The sequence below is a fragment of the Felis catus genome, chromosome B4 (assembly GCF_018350175.1).
Source record: "Felis catus isolate Fca126 chromosome B4, F.catus_Fca126_mat1.0, whole genome shotgun sequence".
In the NCBI taxonomy this organism is placed as follows: Eukaryota; Metazoa; Chordata; class Mammalia; order Carnivora; family Felidae; genus Felis; species Felis catus.
Genome location: NC_058374.1, coordinates 141,324,291 through 141,340,961, shown reverse-complemented (window position 1 = coordinate 141,340,961; position 16,671 = coordinate 141,324,291). Strand labels below are relative to the sequence as shown.

The following is a 16,671-nucleotide window of genomic DNA, read 5'->3' as shown; positions in this document are numbered from 1 at the left end:
TGTGTGCGGGGACCCGGGACACAAGACGGTCACCCAGCAGGTGCCCCGCTGTCCCATCACCAGGGGCTGCTGAGCAGATGGCCCCACAGAGGGCCCACAGAGGGGCGGGACGTGACCAGACCCCCGCTCAGCTTGCCCTGCGTGGTGTCTCGCCCATGTTTCCGCATCTGAATCTGGCCGCGGCTTCCACCCTAACCGTTCAACCGTCAGGCCAAGGCCCAACCAGCCAGCACTTGCCCCCTGACCCCACCCACCCCTGCTCTCTGGGCTTGGAATGTCTTCTCACACCCTCCACCCAACAAACTTCTACTTATCCTTCAGAACCCCTTCCCTCCATCTATGGAACAGCACGGACGCCTCTCCCTGGACGCTTCTGCCCACGTGGCCTGAGCAAGGGCCGTTTCCTCCTCCCACGGCTGACTGGGCATCCCCGGGAACAGAAACCGGAGGTCCCCTTGTGGCCACCCCCAGACACAGCCTCCAGACTAGCGGTGACAACGTCATCCCAGGCCGGGGCTCCCTGCCCCCTCCCAGAAGACCCTGATAGCACAGCCTCCTGCCCTTGGGGAGTGGGGGGCGAGAACGGGGTGGCAAGGAGGCCAAGGAAAGAGCCTAGGTCCCCACCATGTGCTACCTCCCCACAGAACGAGGAGGGGGCTGCCCAGAGACCCCAGGCCCCTTCCTCCAAACCTCCCCGCAGCCTCCCCGCCTCATAAACACGGAGTAACTGTTATATACAAAAACGATTTAATTGAAATACCTGTATAAAAAATAGGATCTCCAGACATCTCACTTTTGAACCGAAAGAAACCCCATCCACGGTGCGCATGCACCTGGGCTACAGAGACAGCTGCTACAATAAATTAAAGGCTTGAGACTCTGTCCCCCCACCCCCCCAACCTCCAGAGCCAACAAGCGGACTGTACAAGGTCAATAATTTAAACCCCACCCCCACCCCCCCCACGCCCAGGCGCAGAGCCACGAGGTGGGGGAGGCACCCTCTCCCCCCAAATTAGCCACTGTACAAGTCCACCTTCCGACAGACACAGGTAGGACCGGGACCTGGGGTCCACACACACGGCCACCACCCCCACCCCCGGGGCCTGCAGAAGGTGGGGGCGCCGGGAGGAGGGAACGCCCGCAAATAAATTAAACAATAAATAGCCCTCCTCAGGGTCAGACCATAAATAGACGTGCGCGCGCACAGGCGGTGGAGGCCCCAACGTTGCATTGCTAGTGCACAGACGTGCCCGGACGAACACTGACGGACAGGCGGGCGCGGGAAGGGGGGGGGGGGGAGCGGGCACCAGAGGCCCCGTGCCCCCCGTGAGCTGAGGCCACAGGACATGCTCCTGGTCCGACACAGTCCAACAGGCCTGCCTCCCGGAGCAGCACAAGAGAGGGACGGTCTCGGGGCCCCGCACCTGCCCAGGCCAGGCCGGACGGGACCCCGCCTGGACCGGAGCGTCTTTGGACAGACAGAGATTGAAAAGACCAAGTCCCGCGAGAGCAGCGTTCGAAAAGGCACTCAAAGCGAAGGAAACAGCCCGGTGCCGAAGGCAAAGGTCACCAGGAGTCAGAGGTCACTGCCTGTGCAGGAAGCAGACAGCCCGGGTGGGGTGGGTCCCTCTGGCTCCACAAGCCAGGCCCGGGCCCCTCCTCACAAGCTCTCGCTGCTGGAGGTGGTGCTGGCCCCGTCGTCCACGTCCAGTGTGCGCAGCCGCAGGTCACAGCTCTCTGCGGGGCCACCCTCCGCCCCCAGCATCCAGGGGTGTGCAGAGATCTGGTCCAGCGACGGCCGCTCCGAGGGCCGCAGGGACAGACACCACTGAATGAGCTGCTGGCACTCTGCGGAGAGGAGGGGGGACGGTCAGGAGGGGGCGGGCTCCTCGGGCTCCGGTGCTCCGCGCGCTCCCCGCAGCCGGCACGCACCTGGGGAGACCCTCCTCCGGAAGAAGAGGCGGCCTCGCAGGATCTCCTCGTCCTGCTCGAAGGGAATGTCCCCACACACCATGTCGTAGAGCAGCACGCCCAGGGACCACACCGTGGCCGAGCGCCCGTGGTAACGGTGGTAGCGGATCCACTCCGGGGGGCTGTACACCCGGGTGCCTGGGGGGACGCACGCGGGTTAGGACGTCCGCCCGGGGATGGGGGGTAGGGGGGCCGGCGCCCCACCGAACGAGCACCGAGACCCTGCGCTCTACGCTCTACCGAGTCACCTCCGAGGCCCGGGCCGCGGGAGGCAGGGAGGCAGCCGGCCTCGAACGAAACCCTGCCCGTCATCACCCTGGAAAAACCCGGCGCGCGGCCTCCCCAGCCACCCCGCCCGGCCGGGGGAGGAGCGGGTCACATGAGCGAGGGCTCGGGTTTCACAACAAACAGATGCGAGCCGAGGCTCGGGAGGCGGGCGGGGCGGGCGGCCCCGGCTTCCCCGCGCTCCGCAATGCGGGGATTTCTGCGGCGCCGCCCCCGCCCCCGCGCGGCACGCACGCGGCCCCCGCCCCCGCGCAGGGGGAGGCCCCGGCACTCCCGGCGCACACCCGCGCGCGCCCCGCCCCCGCCCGCCCGCCGCGAGCCCGCTCCCGGCGCGCGCGGCCTCCAACAGTCACCGGCCCCTCCGGGCGCCCCCGCCCGCCGCCGCCGGCGCGCTCACCGTCGAAGTCGGTGTAGACCGTGTCCTTGAGCAGCGCGCCCGAGCCGAAGTCGATGAGCTTCAGCTCGCCGGAGCGCAGGTCCACCAGCAGGTTCTCGTCCTTGATGTCGCGGTGCACGACCCCGCAGCCGTGGCAGTGGCGCACGGCGGCCAGCACCTGAGCGAAGAAGCGGCGCGCCAGGGGCTCGTCCAAGGCGCCGCGCTCCGTGATGAAGTCGAAGAGGTCCTGGGCCGGCTCGGGCCGCTCGAGCACCAGCAGGAAGCCGTCGGGCCGTTCGAACCAGTCCAGCAGGCGGATGACGCCGCGCGCGCCGCCCGCCGCGCCCACCTTGCGCAGCAGCACCACCTCGAGGGGCACGGCCGCGCCGCCCTGCGGGACACGGTGGTCAGCGCGCGCCGCGCCGCAGCGGCCCCGACCCCGGCCCCGGCCCGCCCCACGGCGCCCGCACTTACGATGGTGCCCCACTCGGTCACCCGCTCCTTCACCACGTGCTTCACGGCCACCTGGGGACGGGGGTGGGGGGAGGACGCGAGTGGTCAGGCCCGAAGACACGCGACGACGCGCGCGGTGGGCGAGAAACCCGGGTCCGCCCGGCGGCCCGACTCACCGGGAGTCCGTCGGCGATGCGGCTGCCCGCGTAGACTGTTCCGAAGCCTCCGCTGCCCAACACGGCGCCCACCTGGTACACCTTCTCGAAGCTCTCCTTGTCCGCCTTAACTGTGGGGACCGCGCGCGGGTGGGGTTGGTGCGGCCCGGCGCGTGCCGGTCCCCCTCCCCCGGCCCGGGCGCCCCGGCTCCTCCGCCCCCGGCGCCCCCCAGCCCCGCGCGCACCTGGCTGCAGGATCTTCACCGGGAGGTGGTCGACGCCGCCTGGCCCGCAGAGGTGCGCCAGGGAACCGAACTTGGAGAGCAGCATCGCGGGCGGCAGCGGGGCGCGGGCCCGCGGCCCCCGGGCTCTCCGCCGCCTCTCACCCGGCCCGGCTCCCCGCGCGGCAGCAGACGCGAGAGGGCGGCCTCCCGGCGCCGCGCGGAGCCCCGAGCCTCGGACGGAGGCGGCCGCGGCGGCGAGGCGGGAAGCGCGGGGACCCGCTCGGGCGAGGCAGTCCGCGCGGCGCAGGGGCCCCGGGCCGAGCCGCGCGTGGACCGCGTGCGCGCGCAGCAGCGAGCGGCTCACACGCCCCGGCCGCCTCGCCCCGGGGTTTTGGGCCGCGGCGACCGTATCCCTCCGCGGGGGCGGGGCGATCGGAACCCCGCCCCCTTCCGCGGGGTCTGAGCACCGGGGGCGCTCCCGGGGGCGCGCGCGGGCGGCCGAGACGACGGCCTGGCCGGGCCGGGCGCCTCCACCTGGGCTTGGCGAGGTCTGGTGGGCCAGGGGTGCGCGGAGAGACGCCCGGAACTAGCTCGCTATAGTGGAGCCGCGGAGGCGCACAGAGTGGCGTGGCGGTACACGTCACCCCCCCCTCCCGCGCGCGCGCACACACACACCGCGCACGCGCAGCTCCTGCGCGGGCGGCGGCCGAGACGTGTGGGGCGGGGCTGCGGGAGCCAATAGAAGTCGGGGTTTTCAAAGGGCCCCGAAGCCCCGGCCAATGGTGGTGTGTGGGCGGAGCAGGGACTCACCAGCCCCGCCCCAGGCCTTGCCGGGGAAGGTCAACCGCAGAACGCGCGCCCCCCTCCGCCGCGTCCCCAGCGGACAGCTAGACCACGCGGGCTGCTGTAGGTTCAGGGTTCCGAGCAGAGGCGGGAGTCCTGGAGGCGACCCCCGTGGGCCCCGGACCCCGTGGGCCCCGGCATTCCGCGCCCAGCCCGAGGAGGCAGTGCCGCCCTCTCGGGGACCCCCGCTCAGCGGCTGCGCTCTGGAGATCGCAGCCCGTGGCGCGGGCGAAGCGCTGACCCTGTCTCCGGCGTCCCCGGTTCACCCCCCCCCCCCCCCGTCCCCGGTTCACCCCGGGGCCGTTGTTCTGACCGGGACTTGACCTCGAGCCCGCAGCCTGAGGTCCCTGACCACGCATCCCCTCCTTGGAACCTTTGCTCTGCTGTCCCCATGCCTAGAGCACCCTTTTTTGCCCTCCGCCCACCTGGCTGTTCTCCAGGTCCAGCTGCTGACCACCTTTCCGAGGGACTCCACCTTGACCACTACACATGGCTGTAGTCTGGACCCGAGCCTGTTCCTTGACCTCAGTACCACACAGAATCACCCGTGTGGAGTGGTCAAACCTTGAAGGTTGCTGACCTCGGCCCAAGGTCACCAGCCTGAGCTGCTCAGGACTCGAATGTGAGCCGCTGTCTGCCAGTTACAGTAGCAGTAGCGCAGTCTCCCCCCAGCCCGCTGTCTCGAAGGGGGTCGAGGGTTGGGGGAGCCAAGGGGCCGAGGCGCTGGCAGGTGCTCTCTGTGGACCCTGCCGTCCAGCCTGGGGTCTAATCATTGCAGGCCCATTTGGGGTCCCCTTCAGGTGTGCCCCCCAAGGATGCACACTCAAGGGCCTCAGGGGCCTGGGCTGGCCCGCTGGCTCCCGCAGCACACCCAACCTCCCCCAAGCCACCCCCCTTCACTGCCATTCGCTGCCACTGTTACGGCCCCAGGGCAGAAAGTAGGCCCTTCACTGATCCAGCTCTCAGATTCTTGCTACAGGAACTCTGTCCACCGTCCTCCTGCAGCATGGGCCTGTGGGGGCAGGGGGCCCCACAGGGTCAGATCCAAGGTAGAGGGCAGGAGCCCACCCCTTCAGCCAAATCCACACAGCACCTGTTGTGGGGCTATCGTCCACTTGTGGGTCCTCCCGAGGACCAGCAGAGGGTCCCAGGACCCGTCCGCCAGAGAGTAGTAAACCTCAGGTCAGGCTGTAATGGGTTCCTGGACCCGGCCTCCGCCTGCGCTGGGCTGGGGAGGGTGGGAATGATGTAGGGTGTCCTGGGTGTAGGTGATAACCACGGCAAGGTGTGGTTCTGAGATGGGCCTGGTTCCACCGACAGGAGCTGATGTCTCCAGTGGCCTCTCTGGTGTGCCCCAGTCCATCGTGTGAATCTCCAGGCCAGTCCTCCTCACATGCCCTGGACCCGTGTGCCCTGTGCGTCCCTCATCTTGGGAGTTAGCCTTGGGAGGCCAGCATCCCAGGGGCGGAGCACCCCCCCACCCCCAGCTCCCGGGTCTTGGTCTGAAAACCTCGAGTCTCCCCAAACTCAGAGCAGGGTTCACTCATACTTCTTCAGAAAGCGGTGGAATGAATATGTGTCCTGTCTACAGTCCCTCAAGCTCTGAGGGTGGTCTGGGCCATCTGTGGAAGCCTCTGGAAGGCTCCAGGAGTGGGGAAGGGGTTGCTGGCCTCGTCTGGGAGGTAGCGGACGGGGCAGGAGGCAGCCTTTTTTCTGGGGTGGGGATTTTCTCACAGCCCTTATCTGTTGTAGACACCGCCCTGTGTGTTGCCCGTGTGCTGTCGCGCGACCCTGTGTGTGTGTGCACGTGTGGGCCGGTGTGTGCGTAGCCTTCCCCGACTGGGAGCTCTGCGAGGGATCGTGCTGGACCCGGACCCTCCACCAGGGCCTGTCCATGGCTGTCAAGGTCTCTTTCAGCCTCCCTCTGGCCTGAGGAGTGGGCAGGGGGCCGGTATTTCTGCCTGTGCAGCCACCCAGGGCCCCAGGTCCACTCTGGCCGGGTGCCGGGGACCTCTCCCCGCCCCTCCCTGCAGTGGGGCACCACCCACCCCTTTCTCAGCTTGGCAGACGAGGCTCCGAGGGATTCTCCCAGTTGTGGAGTCTCTGTCCTCCTTGGTAGGGGTGGTGCAAAGCTGGATCAGAGTCAAGGAGCTTTTGCCCTTTGCCCTGGGTGTGGCTCTTGGAGATGACCCCAGGCCATCCCGTCCCTGCAGGTCTGGTTCCCACACCACCAGCAATGTAGAATGCCAGTCCCTGCTGGTTTTTTTCTCCTGGTTTCTTGAAGGCCTACCCGGTGGACCTTAAAAATAGCTCTGGAACCCACAGGCAGGTGTGGCCCAGGCGAGGACCTCCATGAGCAGCAGAGCTGGGGACAACTCTGCTCACAGACAGGAGAGGCCACCAGATGGTGGGCTCGACTGGGGTTGAGGTGCCGGGTCCTCAGCCTGCTGCCCCACCGACCACGGAGAGCCAGGCCCTGTCCCTTGGCCTCCCGTGGCCCTTGAAGGCGTCGGAGGTCAGGCCAGCGTGCTAAGGGTGTCTCCATCCCGGGACCATCCTGCCGAGAGTGGCAGCCACAGCCGGCTTCCATAGGGCAGACCCTGTGAGAGGGTCCCTGCCCCTGGTGCTGGAAACAGCCGGCCTGTGGGTCACCCTACCCTGCTGGCAGGAGGGCTGCACTGTTGCTATGGTGACTGGAGCCAGGCTCGTCTCCGGGACAACGAAGGGAGAGGGAAGTGGACAGAAGATGGCCTGGGTCACTCACACCCTGTGTCTCCTGCAGACACACAAACCCCGCACAGACACACTTGTGCAAACATACATTCGCTCACACGCTTCTGAACATGCCCACAGAGCTGGAGAAGGGGGGGCGGGGAGGGAGGGCACACACAGGGGGCTGCCCTCCAAGCCTCCAGGCCCCCTCAGGCCTCCCCCGGGCCCTCTTCCCTGCTCTCTGGTGGTCTCGTCCACCCCGGTCCCCGTACCAACAACTAAGTCCTCCTCAATCTGCCCCTTTCCAGCTGTCCCTGACACCCCACAGGTTTGCTCGGCCCTGCCCTGGCCTCGAGATACCCCTCAACCTAGGCCATGCCTCTGTCCCATCTCCCTAGCCGCCCCCCACCAGCCCACCCGTGCTCCCCCTGGACCCCCTCCCTGCTTCCAGCCTCCAACAGCCCAGTCTCTACTTCCTCTGCAACCCGTCTTTCCAGCTCCTGCCTTCTGCCAGCATGCTGCCACCAGGACTGCCCTGGCCGGCAGGGTTACCCCCGGTGACTTGGCCCACGGTCACAGCCACCACCCTAAGCCACCTCTGGCCTCTGCTCTGACTGCAGGAACCCCTGGCCTTCCCGGGTCTGTCCTCTCCCGGGCCCGCACACCTGGCTTGTTGGCTCCCAGACAACACCCGGCTCTGTACCAGCACCCGCTCCCGCCCCAGCCCCCAGCTGGGCCCTGAGAACTCGGTGACACAGCCCGGCGCCCCCGGCCCCTCCTCCAGCGCCTGCACAAGCCGCGGCAGGGGCCTCTGGATGAGGCGGAAGGGCCTTCCCTCCGGCCTCCACTCGCCTCACCTCCGTTGTGGCCTCTCACCCGCTAGGGAGGGGAGCCAGCAGGACTGGGCCAGGGTTTTGTAACGTTTCCCAAAGGCAACCGGGGCTAGGGCCTGGGCTGGGGTGGGGTGAAAACGCGTGGGAGCCAGTGGGCGGCGGTGGCCTGCGTGAACTCTGGCCTCCCTGCCTAGGGGGCCCCGGTCTGGCCTGACCCCCGGCCAAGGCCGGCCTGCGTTCGAGAACTGTCGCCCCCTCTTGATGGCACACCCACGCCACCGTGGACCCTTTAGCCAGCGAGCCCCCTCAGGCCTGGCAACGGCTGCCCCTGCTTCTGGTGGGCAGGGCCTGAAAAATGGAAGAAGCCGGGGGAGGGTCCAGGCCTAACCTGGGGAGGGGCCAGGTCCCCAGTAGAGCTGACCCGAGCACAGCTCGACTGGACACCCCAAGCCCAGCCTTGAGGGTGGCGGTGATGGGAACGGTGACCATCTGCCCACAGAAACCCTCTCCCCACAGAGACCCTCAGGCCAGCGACGGGGACCAGGCTGGCCCCGGACGGTGGGCATCAGCTCCCCGGCCACTTAGCTAGGGCCTTTCTCCTCCCTCCCTTGGGACCGCCCTCTGACCCAAGCTGAGTAGCCTCAGCTGGTCCCCACCCACCCCTCAGGCCAAGTCCCTGCTCTGCCACCAGCCCATGCCAGGACCATGGGCACATCCCCAACCTCTCCTCACCTGGGCCTCCCCGTCTGCGGGGACTCTGATCACCCTCGTGTGGGTCCGGAAGGAGGACCCAGTGAGGTGCCTGTGAGGTGTTTCCCACGGCACGCAGGAGGCCTCTGATGGACATGACTGCGGGGTCTCCGTCTGTTGTCCTGGGCACGGACCCTGGATTTCATCGATAGAGTCAGGGGTTTCCCCGGGACCGGGAGACGTGGGACCGGGCCCAGTTCACCCGGGCAGCTCCACCCCCACCATGCTGAGAACCTCAAGGCCAAGGAGCCCTGCCTGGATTAGGGGAGGGCTGTCCCACATCCCTCCTGCTTGGCCTGGGGCCCCAGGGGCTAGGGTGGCCGTGCCACCTTCTGCGGGGACCCCACACCCTGTCCCCCCAGGACCGGGTGCAGCCTCTGAGAACCTAGCCAGGGAAAGTCCTGCAGCCTCTGTGGATGACGTCCAGGCTGGACGGGACCGTCGCCCCACTCCACTCCAACCTCCAGCATGCAGACAAGGGTGAGGTGTGGCAGGGGCTATGAGGGTGATCCCCAAGGAGCCAGAAGCTGGCTCTGCCTGGGTTTGCCTCTGATTTGCATGAAGCTCCCACTGGCCAGGGTTCAGGATCCACGCAGGCAGTGGGTCCCATGTGGGATCTTCCTGCAGGAGGAGGCCCAACTCAGCCGGGTCTCCAAGGCTGACCGAGAACAGAGGGAGGGCGTGGGGGGCTCTCAGCACCTGTGACCTCCAGGGCCCAGGCTGGGGCAACAGCGGGGCCAAAGGTGTGGGGACCGGACTTGTGCCATTTGGAGCCAGTCAGGGAGTCTCTCTAGAGCGGACGGGGCTGGTGTTCTGAGTCCCGGAGGGATTCAGGGACCTTGAGGCCCCGGGGCCCAAGCAGTGATGACGTAGTCTTGGGCCAGTCCCAGGACTGGCCCAGGCCACTCAGACCACACTCAGGTCGTGGAGGAACTGTCCCCTGCAAATGGACCCCCAGAGTGTCCGGAGCACAGACCCCCTGAGGGCCTGGTCACGGCAAACATGAGCTCGGGACACAGTATGGCCTTGGATATGTGCGTTTAGTGAGCACTTCCTGCATGCCCGCTGTGCTCCGTCACTCACATACCCCCACCGCAGCCCTTGTGGGGACATTGCTTTTGTACTACAGCAGGGACAGCAGTGGTCTTCGGGGACACTGAGGGGGAAGCCTCAGGAAGGATGAGCCCACGGGTGGCCACTGGCCCAGCCGAGCGCACGGGAGAGTGTCACTGCGAGGGCAGGGGCTCCACCCAAGAACGGGTGAGGCTTGGGGAGAACTTCAGGGGAGGCCTCAGCTGGCCCCTCCCTGCCGGCCCCAGGCAGCACCCACACAGCTCTGAGCCCGTAAGGCGGGGAGCACTGTGGGTCTTCTCCTTTAATGGTTCGGAAATAGCCAGCCTGGAGCGAGTCCCCGATGCCCAGGCGTGTCAGTGGTCCCAAGGAAGGTCCAGTGTGGCCCAAAGTTCTGCTCCTGGCTGAAGGGCGAGACGGGCACTGGCTGAGGCCCGTGAGGTGCTCAGCACCCTGGAGGCCTGAGGTGGCACACGAGCACCCTTGGACCCGAGACTCAGCCGGCCCCTGCTTTCCGTGCCCGCTGGGGGTGGACCCGGGCCGTGCGCAGGGGCCGGACCCCGGGGGCCGCAGGCCGGAGCGGGGCTGGGCAGGGCAGAGCACATCTGCCAGGTGAGCCCCAGGAGGCCCCATCTAGCCTTCCAGACCCTCCTCACTGCGGGTTTTGCCAGAGGGACCAGGTCTGGCTCCCGGAAGCGTCCCCAGTGCCGGCCGGGGTTGGGCACTGAGAGGCACGTGGGCATTCGGATCCCAAGGTACGGCAGGAGTGTGGGGGCTCAGGATGTGGGCCCGCTGCGGGAGGTCAGTATTCAGGGGCTGCTGGCCGCACCCGTGAGGGAGGAAGAGGACGGTCTGGCCACCCTGAGCCCCAAGCCTGGGCTAGAGGACTTTCCCGGCTTATCATGTTGTTCTGTGGGGAGGGGGAATGGAGGGCAGGTAAAGGAGAAAGGGTTTGGGGCTGCTGTGGCTCTGCCCCCCACCCCGAGTCTAAGCTCCAACCCAGACTGGGGGCGGCCAGAGAGCCCACCGAGGCCCTGTCTCTGTCCCCAGGCAGGAGGTGACCTGGACAGAGCATCTGGTTCAAAAGAAGTAGCTGGGCTGGCTTCCACCTCAAGGCCACTCCCCTGTTCCTGAAAGTGACAGTGGAAGGGGGGGCAGGGCCAGGGAGGACCCCAGCCAGCGCAGAAGCTGAACAGGCCTCTGGTGAGGAGATGCCCCCATCCCGCGTCCCCCTGCTCACTCCTGCTGACCCCCAAGTGGGACTGGGCCACCGCGGGGCTCCCCAGGTATTCTGGGGCCCAGGGGCTTAGAGGGACCCAGTCTGGCTGGGAGGACAGCACAGAGCTCCCCAGTGGCTGGTCAGCCTGCACCAGGGTTCAGACGATAGGTAAAGCACTGTGAACAGGTGAGCACACGGGTCTGTGTGCGTGAGGCCAGCCAGCCCGTGTGGACCAGGCAGGTGGTGACCAGATGTCCGTGGTGGGCACTCCAGCACGGGGGCTCCTTATCATGTGTGCTCCCTGTCTTCCCAAGCCCCTTCCCAGCCAGCAGAGGCACCCTGGCAGGTGGAGCAGCCCCCTGGCTCGAAGCAGGACAACTGAGTCACGGTGGGGTTGTGGGCAGGGCCTCGCAGACCCTGTGTGGACCCTCCCCCCCCCCCCCCCGCCGGCACTGGCACCCACGCTGGGATCCAGGGCCCAGCACCCTATAAAAGCCTGGAGGCTGGAGTCCAGGCTGGGTTGGAGATGGGTGTGGCCAGGGTGGGGGACCAGGACGGGGGGGGGGGGGGGTGGGGGGGGTGGGGAGAGCAGCGCAGGGTGGAGGGTGGGGGCTGAGCTGGGCCAGGCCACACCTGACTGGGAAGAGAAGTTGGGCTGAAGCACAGCAGGGGGGGGGCGCTCACCCCACGCTAGAGGTCAGGCGCCTTCCGGGGGCTGACGCAGTCACCCGGGGTAGGGGGTGGGAAGGGGGGGAACAGCTACTGAGTCACCACAGAGAAATGGAAAGAATTCTGTGCTTTTACTCCCTGGCTAAGCTCCCCTACGCCCAAGAAATTCCCCATCCCAAGCCACCAGCGCCTCCCTGCCCAGACCCCCTTCCTGCTTCCTGTGGGCCTGGCTCCCCCCCACTGCCCTGGGGGGACAGTTTCCTCAGGGCACGGTGGGGGAGGGCCGGGGGGCAGCCCTGCGCAGGGGGCCGGAGGTGGGGGGGAACCAAGAGGTGCCTAAGAGCCAACCTGGCCCAGAGTGGACCCTGTGCCAGCCCCCTCTACCTCCTTTTGGGGCCCCCCCAGGGCCTGGCTGGGCTCCAGACGGGGGCCTTGTCTCTCCTTCATCAACAGCACAGCAGCGTCAGCCCCTTGGGGGTCTGGACCCCCGGGGCTTCCGCGCTGAGCCTGTCATCACCCAGCACTGCCCGGGAGACCCGATGGGGGCGTTGCAGGTGCCCCCCACTCGCAGCCAGGCCAGGCTCCTCCCTTCCGGCCCAGGCCCCACCCTGGGGACTCGGTCCTTCCCCTGAGGGCCCCAGGCAATATCCGACACTGACCCTCTGCCCTCTCACCCCCGTCTCTGTGCCGCACCCGGGGCGTTCCCAGAGTGGCTTTCCAGGCAGCGTCAGCGGGAGGGGAGCCGCTGACTTGTGGTTTCTGGGACGCGCTGCCAGTCCGGTGTTTCGACCCGGCCCTGGAGTCCCTCCCAGGCCGGTGAGGCAGGTCCTCTGGGACCCAGGGCCGAGCCGCCCCCCCCCAACTACAGTGGCCCCGGTGTCCACCCCACCCCCGCCCGGCCCTCCCCCAGCCCCAGCGCCCAGGCTCTGCTGGTCTCGACCCCCGCTGGCCCTCCTTCTCGGGACACCTCTGGAGCCTGCTTCCGAACACCACTCCCTGGCTGGAAACCTTCAGTGGCTCCCTCTCGCCTGTGGAGGAAAGACAGAGCCACCGGGCCTCAGTTCTCTGAGCTGCAAGATGGGTCTCCTGGGAGCGCCGTCTGCCCCCACAGAGCCGCTAGGGGAAGGTGTGGGTGGGGAGGCGCCTGACGGGCTGGGTGGGTAGGGTGCCCATAGTGTCCTGCAGCCTGGTGTGACCCGCTTCTGTGTCTCCCGCCCCTTCCTAGCACCCAGACCCTCTGCCGATGCCCCCTGACCTCTAGGCACAAAAACACACCATTCCCATCCCCCCATCCAGGCTTCACCTGGGCTTTGCCTCTTCCCAAGGCCCGGAGCCCCGGACCAGGGCAGGGCCGGCTGGGCAGGCTCGGGGTGCGTGTCGGCCTGAAGTGGGGCGGGGGGGGCAGCTGCGGGAACTAGCTCAGGCCTGGGGGCCGTCCTTCGGGTCCTGGATTCCAGGTACCGGCATCCTTCCTGGGGCCGAAGCGTATCTGTTGGTGAGCAGGGGCAGGACAGGGAGGGGAGGCAGAGAGCCACTGCCACACCTCTGCGCAGGACCCGCCCATCACCCCTCTCCTCACCTGGGGCTCTCAGGGCAGAGATGGGGCACGCTGTCCTCCTCTTGCTCCCCATTTACATATTGGGAAACTGAGGCTCAGGAGCGCAAACAGCCAGCCAGGCCGCGGTTGCCGCCCCATCACAGGCTAGACGCCTGAGGCTGGGGCTCACTGGGCCAGGAGCCAGGGGAGGGGAGGTACGGGAGCTGGGGCGGGTGGCCAGGCCTGGGCTCCGTGCGAGTCCCGGAGGCCGGGTAGGAGGGGCTGGCTGCGCCCCCGGCTGGCGTTCCCCATGTCCAGCACCACCAGGGCGCAGGTGGGGGGCGTCTCCCGTGGGGACGATCTAGGGTCCAGGAGGCTGGGAGAGGAGGTGGGGGCAGAGGGACGCCAGCCAGGCCAAGGGGAGGTGTCTTAGCGAGGCCTGCGGGGACAGGGTGGCGGGAAGGAGCCCAGGATTGGGGCAGGAGGGGCGGGCTGGGCCGCGCCGGGCAGAGGGCCTCTGTGGACGGTCTGCGGTCCTGAAGTCTCCCTTCCAGGATTTGGTGACTCCAGCGCAGGCCGGGCTGCGGCGCTCTCAGGGAGGCGGGCGGGGGCCGGCGTCCGGGCAGCCTGGGCACCGTGGCCGCAGGCGTGCCGACGCAGGGCAGCGCGTCGACACTGACGCCGGCCTTCTCTCAGCGAGCACGGGGGTCTGGAGGGCACGGGCCGGGCTGACCTAGGACTGAGGGTGGGGTGGGCAGAGCCAGGGCAGGGACGCAGAGGGCGTCTCGGCAACTACCCGGTGGCCAGGCCCCGGGCCACATATGGCCTCCCATGCACCTGTCTCTGTGTCTCTGACCTGTGGAGGGGAGCAAAGCGGCTGCCTCCCAGCCCCTCCCCCCCCCTTGGCCCGGCCTTCGGGGCTCTGCTGCCTGGTACCAGCCCTGCCATCTGCCGCTGGGCGGGGGCCCTGGGGTGCTGCCCATGACGCACGCTGCGGCCTCTGTTCCGCCTGCCTCCTGGCAGGATCCCAGCGCACGTGCGCACGTGGACATGACCCCCCCCACCACACACACACGGTCAGACCGGTTCTACATGGCTGGCTGTTGGCCTGTGTCGGACAAGCCTGCCCCACGGATGTCCGCCCCCTCCTTCACCTCTAGCCTTGGTTTCCCCACCTGAGACCTCACTGGGCCGGGCCCAGGAGGAGCCTCACAGCTGCAGGGGGAGGGGAGCAGGAAGAGGGCAGACCCGGGTCAGTGGGGGACCGTGGAGACCCCCAAATGCGGCTGAGTGGCGGGGGGGGTGTGATCACACACGTGTGCCCGCCCCCCTGAGTGGGTGGGTGCACCAGCTGGGTCCTCCCCTGGTGGGGCTGACCCACTGACCCCAAGTCGCTCCAGCAGGGTGCCCGCATCAGTTCATCCCTGTCGCTTAGGTAGCTGCTCCGATGACTCATTAACAACACACCTGTCCCGTGGCTCACCCTGTCCCCTGGGCTCCCCTGTGGTGGATGGTGACACCTTTCCCCACCTGTCACTGGGACCATTTAGGTCATCCTGGCTTGCGGGTGCCCCCCTCAACCGCTTCTGGCCCCTGCACCGGAGGGGTGCAGGTGGCCCCCCCACGAGCCCCCCGTCCACTGAGAAGCCCCGAGGCCCCGACGCCTGAGCCGCTGCAGCCCTCACAGCTCATGACCAGGCCTCACCCACAGGCTTCCTCTCTGGGCCGGCGTAGCCAGCCCCGCCCCCCTCGCTGGGCAGCAGTGTGGCTCTCCCATGAAGGGACCCCAGCCCCGAGCCTGACAGAGGGCACCGAGGGCCTACACTTGTCCCCTGCCACCCCCAGGACCCTTGGACCCACCCAAGCAATTGCCACCTCTCGGGCCCCCTCCAGTGGGAAGCCCCTGCGGCCCGAGGGGCTCTGCTCTGCTCTTGCCCTGCCTGGGACAGTCGGTTAAGAGGGTCTCCCGCCCTGGGTGGGGCAGAGGAGAGGAGAGGGGGGCAGCCCCGGGGCACTTGGATGCACCACCAGGTGGTGTCTAGGCAGGGAGCGGCTCCGGAGATCAGGATCCAGGAGGCCTGGGCCCAGCGGGCAGGCAGGGTGTGGGCTGTCAGGGGCGTCGGGGACTGGGATGAGGGACAGGCTAGGGGCACAGGCCAGGGCGTGCAGCGGGGAGACGGTGGGTGGTGCGGTCAGGAGGCGGGGGCGGAGTCGGGGGGGTGGGGGACCCGGTGGGAGCCTTGTGGCCTGTGGCTGTGGGGCAGGGGCAGCTGGGGACACAATGGGCCCTTGTCCGGCCTGCTGAGGCTCCTGGGTGCCGAGCAGGGACCCGTGGGGCGCCCTGAGCAAACACACGCCCTGTTCCGGCTGCACACGGTGTCCTGGGACAGGCGGCCGTGGCGCGGGGCCAGCAAAGAGGGTGAAGGCAGGGCCAGGGCACAGCCACCAGCCGGAGCTGCCCCTGCCAGACGCCCGGAGTCTCCCCCTCTGAGCGCGGCCTCGACCCCTGCCAGGCCCGGATGCTTCTGCAGCCACACGGACCCTGGCAGAAGCCCTTGCCTGGTGGCGGTGGGCTCTGTCACTTAGCGGGTCTCCCCAGGCCTGGCCACGCTGGACCCTCGTGGCGACTGGACCCGGAGGCTGCCCACCTCTGGCACTGGCTCACCTGGGTGGCCCAGTCTGTGCCCTGGACGGGCAGAGGGCAGGGTGCGGCTAAGAGAAGACGCACCTTGTGGGGAGACACGCCCTGGCAGGCTCGGCTCTCAGGCCAGGCCGGGCACCGAGGCTGCGGCGGGGCTGAGTCCCAGGCCAGCGTGGGTGTCCCACGGAAGCCCCGCTGCTTTGGGTCTCTGAGCTGTGCCGCCCGCTGTGGGGTGGCGGGGGGGGGGGGGGAAGGGGGGAGGTGCGCAAGACCCAACGGATCCAGCAGGGGGCCTATCTTAAGCCCAGGACGCACCCCGGATGGGGGACATCTTTCCAACACTCTGGGGTGGCTGGTGGGGCCCCGAGAGGGGGCGGGGCGTCTACAAGACAGATGAGCTCCCTGGAAGGCTGCCCCGCTCAGGAGGCCCCAACGTGTGCGTGTGAGTGTGTGCACGCGTCCGTGAGCGTGTGTGCGCGTGCCCGGGGGCACTGCAAGGGCAGACGGCACCCCACCTGCGTTCGGCCAGGCAGCCAGCCCCAGATCCTGAACTCGCAGCCACCCCGAGCCGGGCCAGCCCCTCGCACACCCGGGTCCCTCGGGCCTGTGCCGCGGCGGAAGGTACCGGCTGCTCTCGGGAAAAGCCCCGCTCTGGGCCACGAAGCCGGGGTCATAGCCCAGCCGGCCTCAGAACATATCCTCGTCTGCTAGGAAAACCTCACTCAGGCCCAGAGCTGCTCGGTGCCCCCAGGGGCCTCCCCCTGGGTGGCGGTTTTCAGGCCAGGGGCACCCAAGTGTCTGCCGTCTGGGACTGGGCCTCCTCTGTCTCCCCTGCCCCCGTGAGGCTTTGCCCCAGCCCAGATCCGAGGAGCACGCGGGAGGGGTTCTGAGAGACCCCCAAGGCCTCCTCCCAGGTTCCCGGTCCCCAGCTT

General features: G+C 68.3%; 1 protein-coding gene and 1 long non-coding RNA gene across 2 annotated transcripts; both read right to left on the bottom strand.

The window, feature by feature from the left end:
- Positions 1-730: 730 nt before the first annotated feature.
- PIM3 (Pim-3 proto-oncogene, serine/threonine kinase) lies at positions 731-3,855 on the bottom strand. Its single transcript, XM_023257647.2, has 6 exons — positions 3,486-3,855; positions 3,262-3,371; positions 3,107-3,157; positions 2,654-3,023; positions 1,933-2,109; positions 731-1,848 (listed from the first exon to the last, which is right to left on the bottom strand). Exons 1-6 carry the CDS (start codon positions 3,568-3,570, stop codon positions 1,661-1,663), a joined length of 981 nt encoding a protein of 326 aa, XP_023113415.1. The 5' UTR covers positions 3,571-3,855; the 3' UTR covers positions 731-1,660.
- An 8,622-nt stretch (positions 3,856-12,477) lies between these two features.
- LOC109502002 lies at positions 12,478-13,836 on the bottom strand. Its single transcript, XR_002160324.2, has 3 exons — positions 13,141-13,836; positions 12,865-13,033; positions 12,478-12,589 (listed from the first exon to the last, which is right to left on the bottom strand). It is a non-coding gene; the product is annotated as an uncharacterized LOC109502002 (long non-coding RNA).
- Between the last annotated feature and the right edge of the window lie 2,835 nt (positions 13,837-16,671).